General features: G+C 43.0%; 1 protein-coding gene across 2 annotated transcripts; it reads right to left on the minus strand.

The window, feature by feature from the left end:
* Positions 1–207: 207 nt before the first annotated feature.
* On the minus strand, positions 208–5,501 carry srsf5b (serine and arginine rich splicing factor 5b). Of its 2 annotated transcripts, XM_031861774.1 has the most exons (9): positions 5,384–5,501; positions 5,226–5,293; positions 4,957–5,106; positions 3,536–3,606; positions 3,264–3,404; positions 2,934–3,006; positions 1,541–1,614; positions 1,318–1,425; positions 208–1,053 (listed from the first exon to the last, which is right to left on the minus strand). In XM_031861774.1, the coding sequence occupies exons 3-9, from the start codon at positions 5,080–5,082 to the stop codon at positions 717–719; spliced, it is 930 nt and encodes a 309-aa protein (XP_031717634.1). In that variant the 5' UTR covers positions 5,083–5,106; positions 5,226–5,293; positions 5,384–5,501; the 3' UTR covers positions 208–716. The 2 variants fall into 2 exon arrangements, with proteins under 2 accessions (XP_031717634.1, XP_031717633.1); XM_031861773.1 differs by lacking the exon at positions 5,226–5,293 and having other exon boundaries at positions 5,384–5,500.
* Positions 5,502–8,291: the final 2,790 nt, after the last annotated feature.

Below are 8,291 nucleotides of genomic sequence, written 5' to 3' on the forward strand. Positions count from 1 at the left end.
CACACACACACACACACACACACACACACACACACACACACACACACACACACACACACACACACACACACACACAAGCTGTCCAAGCTACAGTAGGTCAGAATACAGAAAAAATTAAAAATTAAAAGTTCTCCAACCGACGAGCAAAAACAAGCAAACGAATCGCAAAAAAAAGTAAGGAAAGTGGTCACACGACTTATCAAAAGCGTCGCAGTACTGCCAAGAAAATACAGATTCCCTCTTCAAAGTTTTGAGTGTGTAGTGTGTGTGGATTGCTAAATTGACAGACCCAATAACAGTGACACTTGACGCTGGTTCACTCGGGACGTGTGAGGAGAAACAACGGTGCAGCAGAAGAGGACCTGCAGCCTCGATGGATGAACTGGGCGTAAACATATGAGGATGACGGGGGACACAAACAGCATCACTGTGAAACAAATGTCTTCCATTTACGGTATTTAATTTTTAACGCCCTATAATTGCAATTAAATATATGAATGAATATAATTGTTCCTGTCTGTCAATGCGTCGGTGTTTTAAATGTGAAAAGCTTCATGGATAATTATGATGATCCAGACAGGAGGGGGAAAAAAAAAAAAAAAAAAAAAACTTGAGAAAAGCTCTTGTCTCTGTTCAGGAGAGGTCATGGGAGCTCCAGATCCTGCTGAATCAAGTCGTTTCTACTGCTGATTTCCATTAAACTTAAAACGCAGTGTTTAGCGCTGGCTGTCGGTAGAAGGGGAGCGAGAGCGGGAGCGGGAACGAGAGCGGGAACGAGAGCGGGACACGGGGGCTCTCTGGGCGGGCGGAGAGGAGGGCGGGGTGGCGGACTTGCTCGTCTTGGACGACCGTTTGGCGGCCTCCTTCGATTTGGAGGACGGGGAGGAGGCGGCGCCGACGGGGGACCCGCTGGGGGAGCGGGAGCGGGAGCGGGAGCGGTTGTGGGCCTTGTGGGCGGGGCTGCGGGAACGCCTGGGGGAGCGAGATGGAGAGCGACCGCGAGAGCGGGACCGCGAGCGAGAGGAACTCTCAGACCGGGAACGACTTCTCGACCTGGGAAATAACGAGAGAAAAGAACAACATTAAAATAATTATATATTTACATAACACACAGCACTACTGGATATCTTTTGCCACGTGTTTGTACAATTAATTGATACAGCATCAATGTGTAGTGATGTATAAAATCTATTTATTGTAATAAACCATGTTTGAGCCATGTTCTTCACACATTAGCGGGTTCTCATTGTGAGTCAGAAGGACAAATGAGTGGAGGCCATCGTCTGTGTGTCACGGTGGAAAGAGAAAGCAGCTCACCTCTTCCTGGCTGCCTCAATGAGCTTGATTTTCCTGCCATTGATTTCCTTTCCAGACAGTTTGTCCATGGCGTTTTTCAGATCGCTGCCAGAAGCAAACTCAACGACTCTGTAGAAACAACATGAGACCGTATTAAGTACAATCGTAGATAAGCTTGATATGGTGCACGAGACTCATGCTGTGATATTCACGAGGGGCTCGACGCCAACAGAGACGGTCTTACCCTTCGTTGAGCTTGGGCCGGTGTGCGTCTGCAAATGTCACCTCTCCAGCTTGTCTCATGAAATCTTTCAGATCCTACACATGTAAACATCAGTCAACTCACGGAGAGGCTCGGGACACAAGCACAGTCAGAGACACATAACAGGACTGATTTACCCAAAAAAAGAGATGGTTAGATTTTCTGAGAGGACTACACAGGCTACTGCAGATAAGGAGGATGAGTCCAAGAACCTCAGTGGCCGATTAATCATTCAATAATGTGTTTCATAAAAGAAAATACAACAGATTAGTAAAGGTGTAATGTTTGCCAATTTAGATATCAATCAATTTTCACAAGCGCTATTATCAGTGTACAGGTTAAAGTATTTGCAAATGCTTTGAGATTCTTGGACTCACCACAACTACAGAGACATGAACACCATCTGCATGAACTGAACTGCAGTGGCGCCACTTGGGCAGCCTTTGGCACCAAGAGCCCCATTTTCCCTGGCAAGGAGGGCACAGGGCTCCATGCCGGGACCGCCCCGTCTCGGGCACCCTGCCTCGGTAAAGAGAGTGAACAGGGTGGAAGAGAGGAAACTACTACCTGAGAGCGAAACCCCTTGGGGTGGGCCGCACGGCTCTCCGAGCCCACCATAACCAGATTATATCCATGGGCACCTGGGAGGAATTCACACTCTCTCTCTCTCGCGATGTGCGGGGGAAGGGAGGGGGGGATATCGATCGACCGAAGCCCCTCAAATTAACGAACCATCGGTCAATACGGCACCACCATCGACTCTCGCTCTTTCCTCTCCTTTCTCTCTGCCAACTCTCAGTTTCCTCTCTCTCGCTCTCAGCCACACACCAGTCATCCCCCTGCCTTCAACAGGGGGCGTTGCGAGCGAGCGAAGGGGCCGACCAGCACCTCTAGTGTGGAGCGATCGCTCACATGACCAGCAGGCGCCAACTAGGAGTAGGACAGACTGGCTGACGCCAGAGGCTCAACCCAGACAGAAGGACCCAGAAGGGGTTAACGCCACCATAAGCGACCTCTTCCATATGACACAACAGTCAGGCTGGCAAATAAAGGGGTGAAGAATTGGTTAAAATTTTGAAAAAAAAAAAAGGAACAAATTAAGTGTGTTCTTGTTGTTACTGCTATTTGAATCATTACATAGCTGCATGAGATGCAGATTTAATAGAGGACATTTCTAAACAATTTAGGCCTCATCACAATATAATAGTTTGATTAAACATATTAGCAAGTTAAGCAAATTATCAATTGGATTCCAGAGATTCTATGGTTTTTAGCAGCATTGGAATCTACAATTGCATGTGTGTATTGTTGGAGGCAATAACATGTGTGGTGCTGCAGCTTGTAGAGACTTGTATGATAATGTTGCATTACTAACCTGCCAGCTGACTCGAGAGGACAAGTTCTCTACGATCAGGCGGTTCTCAGTGCGCATCGGCGGAGGGTTTCGGCTGAAAATGTGAAAAAGACTCAAATCAATTGATCGACGACATTGTGGGGCTGAGATACAGACAGAGGAACAGAGCGTAGCGGCTTCCATTAGCTACTTGACAAATATTTAAAAAAAAAAAAAACAACTTTGTTTAGTTAGCTGTACTTGCACATGTTCCTTCCTCATTTGAATGACATCCAGTGAAACGTATCTGCCTGCCATCATAACGCAGGTGACCTGTTGTTACCATAACTATGGGTGGTGCGACTACTTTACCTCCGACTGTTCTGGGAGCCGCGGCCATAGCGATCAGAGAAGCGGCCTCCTGCACTGCCGCCGCCGCCACCGCCGCCGCCACCACCACCTCCTCTACCACGGCCGCCACGCAGACGTACGCGGGCGTGCTCAATGGTCACCCTGAAATAACAGGAAAGGGTTAAAAATATATATAAAATACCGTGGAAAACAGGCAACAACGAGAGGAGAAAGAAAATTCATACAAATTCAGTTTTTTCACATTTCTATTGTCATTTATCACAAATTCCTACCTTTCATTGCACAGCTCTTTGCCATCAAGCTCATAAACAGCGTCTTCAGCATCTCTGGGGTCGTCAAACTCCTACAACAAACAGAATACACCATTTACAACAAGTTGTGCTTTTTCAATGTATGAGGAGAACACTGCCAAACTATTTTAAACATGGCCGCACGCACAGCCTTTCTCACTTAATTCCTTACAGCTGTGGGTCGTTCCTGTGTGCATCATCTTGTGGCACAATAGCACCCATATCAAGGGTTATGGAAATATTGGAAGAAAATTGACACCAACAGGGCGCATTTGGGCTCCATTTGCTGTCCAAAATCCTGTTTTCATTTCGTCATTACAGTTTATTAAATGTAGATTGAGGCTGAAAAGTAAATTTGACCTAGTCCACAAATGAGTACAAAAGGACACGTGAATACTTTAGAACAGGGGTGTCAAACTCATTTTCACTCCGGGCCACATCAGCATCATGGTTTCCCTCAAAGGGCCGGTTGTAACTGTAAGACTGTATAACTGTAACTACTCCTAACATATTGTTAAATAACCGTCTCTGCTTTTGATTATTGTTTATTCAAGCGTAAAAATATTATACACGCAGTTATATAAATGTAAAATGATATTTAAGCATATTTCTGTTATTATAACATAAATCATTTTAATTTAGGGTTAAGAAACCCACATTACTCTATCAAAGATCAAACTATTAAAGAAAACAACAAAGACAAATATCATCAAGCACAAGTTATGACATTAACTTTGTTCAAAGCTATTTTTGTCACCTCTCTGCATCACTAATGTCCCTCCCTGCCGTTGTCCCGTGCATGGCAGCTACATCCAAGAGCTCCTCACTGAGAGTCAAGTCTGCCTTGAGCCTCTTACAAACATTGACAGATGATGTATCAATCACTTGTTGGAAAACCGCTTTACGGGCTGTTCCCTCTCCTGTCCACCTGTTGTGATAGTTTTAATGTCGGTACACAGACAACATGCTATCTCATAATTTCAACTTTCTATCTCATAATTTCGACCATGGGGATATTTTTATTTTCAAGTCTAACTTAATTTTTTTTTTCCAAAATTAAAAAAAACAAAAACTTTTTTTTTTTTGCTGGTGGATTCGCGGGCCACATAAAATGACGTGGCGGGCCTGATTCGGCCCGCGGGCCTTGAGTTTGACACGTGAATACTTTAGAATATCACGTGACTGAGACACAGGTTTAGTCTCTAGCTAATGTAGTGTGGGTGCGTCATCCGGCTGAATGTGGAGAAAAATGAAGGCGGTAAATTACCCAATGCGGCTAAACGCACAAATAATTGGAGCTGGGCTGGGATAAAATAAATAAATATAATTTACGTTTTTTGAATGTATAGCTGGCGGACATTGAAGTGGTCCCGACTCATTTCCATTAAGTTTCGGTGACTCACCACAAACCCGAAGCCTCTCTTGAGGTCGATGTCTCGGATGCGGCCATATCCTTTGAAGAATCTCTCCACATCCTTCTCTCTGGCCGAAGGACTCAATCGGCCGATGAAAATGCGACATCCGCTCATTGTTGATGTCGTTGGTGACGCAATCTGCAAACAGACAAGTTACCGTAAATACATTGTTCTCAACGGGTGTAACGTTAGCTAACACGGAGCAGGATAAATGACGTAGTTAAACATGCAGCCGTTTAACGGCTACGTTACTTGACCTGTGTTGTCTCTGTTAGCAAGCTAACTGTGGGGCCTCGCGACCAGACGGTGACGCGGCTGCTTTTAGCTAACGGCACGCACACACACAACAGATCACGTTAGTTTTAACAAAACGATAATTGCATGTTACGCTGCATTTTAAAATGTATACACATACGATTGAAGTGGTGTTTTCCTCGCAGGCTGTCGACAGTGACCGCAGAAATCAAACAAAATGGAGCCTCTGCTGTTCAGGGAGGGGGCACGTAAACGCAGGTCCTTCTTCTTCTTCTGCTCCTTCTTCTCCTTCGTCTTCTTTTTTTCTGCTTCTTCTCTGAAAGATTACCGCCACCTTCTGGAGTTAGTTAACGTTAACTCCTACAGTGCAGGGTACCCTTTTGTTTGTTATTGCTGTTTCGTGAAACAAGGTGTTACAATTGTGATCCCCCCCCAATATGATCAAGTGAAATGGTGAATTCTGAAAAACAATTAACATAAATTAACTTCTTTTTTTTTCCCCGCAGCATATTTTCAACATTATTTTTCAAATAGCTTCAAATAACAAAGAAGCTAATGTTTTCTCATCCAGAGAAATATCAAAGGGACATTATTTTCCAACATTAAAATGAAGCCTTCCTTTTTATGTCATACATTTGAAATGTAGTAACTAAATGTAAACAACAATGATCATAAAGTAATACAATAACAGTTATTGTAATATTCATGTAACTCTGTCAATGTTTTTACCTTGTGTCAAACTCAAAGACATAGTTCACATAGAAAAGAACAATAAAGGTAGTTAAGTCAACTGCAAAGGACCCCTTACACCTCGCTCGCCATATTGATCACATTCTCCATAACATATAAGGACTCCATATATTTACCTTTATAATAGAGTAAGTCATCTTTCAACAGAGAGCTTTGAACAATTATTGAATGTGTTTCTTCTTCCAAGTGAGTGACATAACTCTTTCTGAAAACAGTAAACAAAGATGGTCCATCAGACTTTGGGTTAAATGTTAAATGCAGCCTATGCGCAATATATTCCCGAACACGAAAAATGCCTTAGTATGGAGAGAGTCACTCATCTCCCATACTAGTTTCCATTAGTGCCGTTTCTAATTGTGACCAGTAGGTGTCACTCAGACCCAATGTTATTGTACAGAGAGGAGGAAGGGATCACATAATGTACAGCAGCTATAGATGAAAAGGACCCGGAGTCACAAACAGTATAACAGCAGGACACATAAGAAACAACCACAAGTTCAGCCACTAATAACCTTCTTCTTCTTCATAGTTTAAAGCATACAGAATTTGTTATAAGAAGTCATTTAAAATGTGCTATGGCTTTAAAGCTCCACAGACATTATGCAGTCAAATCAAACGCAGCAGCATAATCCAGGAAGCAGTTATGAAAACAAAATGAAACTACGACCACAGTAGACCAAGAAAGCTTCTCTTTCGAGTAGTAACAGATTGATTTTGAATTGATGGCGCAGATGGAGTACCACCCTACTCAGGATATATATTTGGTAAACGTTTAATGAGGTACTATAATGTGACTATATACCTGAAGGCACACTAGGAATACCTTTAGAGATATTACATTGAAGTAAGCTAGTGTATTCATTCAAGCTGATACTGAACAGAAGCAGGGTTTTCATGTGCAGAGGGTTCAAATCTTCCGGGATCTAATCCAAAGGAAACCGTGGATGATAGTTACTGGAGATGTGTTACCACCTGACCTCATTTCAGTCTGAAAATGTGAACTTTACATCAGTTAAAGACACATTTTCCTAGAATGAAGCCTGACATTGGCTTAAATAATGACACCTCGTCTTCCACATTCAAAAGAAAGCTTTAATTAGAAAGTTATATACACACACTGTAAAATTAAATTAAACTTTATACAAATATTAAATTACTATCTTCACACCCACTGCCATGTACAGAGGAAAAAAAATCAAAGCTGAAAGTATTTGAAACTAAGAATCAAGATGTGTACTTTTATAACCTGTCATTTTTCAGGGACGCAACACCGTACAACAGTGCTTCTGAATGCAAAGGTAATTTCTGTTTTTTTTCTTCTTTTTCAATCCCATAATATTGTAATGCCTTGTAGCAAAGTAGAAGCAAAAGAATAGTGAAATATAGGTGCTTATAGGTTCATCGTCATCATCATCACAGTCGCTGTAAAAGCTCGGGGAGGACAGAAGAAGAATGGACATTCTCTCAGTCGTGTCCACAACAAAAGTAAACTGATAAATACACAGACAGTTGTATGCATAGAATAGAAAAGAACAGAGTAAGGCCATTTGGGAAAACAGAAAACGTTGCAATATTGTAAAGCAACCAACGAGGAGGCTTAAGATTATACAAAAAAAAAAAAAATGTACAAGTCTAAGGCAACATTCTGTTTGCATTAATAATGTAGCCGTTGACAGTGACAGACAGCCGCAAACGCCAAACTAAAATCAGAAGAGCCGATTCTGTTTTTTTTTTTCGGAAGCTTGAAAAGCAATTCTCAGGATCCTCCGGAGCCATGCTGTTTCCAGGGTTACCAGCTCAACTGCCGAATTGTTTCAACTGGAGATGAAAACAGAGGATGATTTCAGACAACACACCGTGATTCTCTCTGAAAATGTTTGCACTTGGCATGAGGAGGGTGAGTGAGTGCAGGGGGGGTGCGGGGGTGCTATATAAGCAAACTTTAGCATTACACTGCAACCAGTTGCAGTTGTGTCCGTGACGCACTAAAGTGGAGAGTCTTCAGGTTCAGACGAGAGCCAGTTCCTCTGGAGGGGATTTGTGTTTTCCAGCCATTCAGCAGAAAATGATAAATATTCTAGCTGGAGACTAGATGAATAATACACACATTGTGTCGTGGACTCGTTGCCTGAAGTGACGCTGGTTTGTTCATGTGACTTATTCAATGCTGGGAGGGACGTTTTCCTTTGGTGAAAGACGGGGGACATTGTGAAGCCAGTCTCTGATCTGAAGAGCGGCAAGTCAGGAAATGGCTCCATCGAGGCCGACCATATGAGGACATGTGCTCTCCTGTCTGGCTGACTGGCTGACGCGCGCGC

Source organism: Anarrhichthys ocellatus, unplaced genomic scaffold, assembly GCF_004355925.1.
Source record: "Anarrhichthys ocellatus isolate YVR2014 unplaced genomic scaffold, GSC_Weel_1.0 scaffold25, whole genome shotgun sequence".
NCBI classification, from domain to species: domain Eukaryota; kingdom Metazoa; phylum Chordata; class Actinopteri; order Perciformes; family Anarhichadidae; genus Anarrhichthys; species Anarrhichthys ocellatus.

Excerpts from the sequence above, each read along its gene's own strand:
- srsf5b (XM_031861774.1), bottom strand. The coding sequence starts at position 5,082 with ATGAGCGGATGTCGCATTTTCATCGGCCGATTGAGTCCTTCGGCCAGA. Across the intron at positions 3,405-3,535 it reads AAAGAGCTGTGCAATGAAAG|GGTGACCATTGAGCACGCCC; the intron begins GTAGGAATTTGT and ends CTGTTATTTCAG. Across the intron at positions 1,054-1,317 it reads ATTGAGGCAGCCAGGAAGAG|GTCGAGAAGTCGTTCCCGGT; the intron begins GTGAGCTGCTTT and ends GTTATTTCCCAG.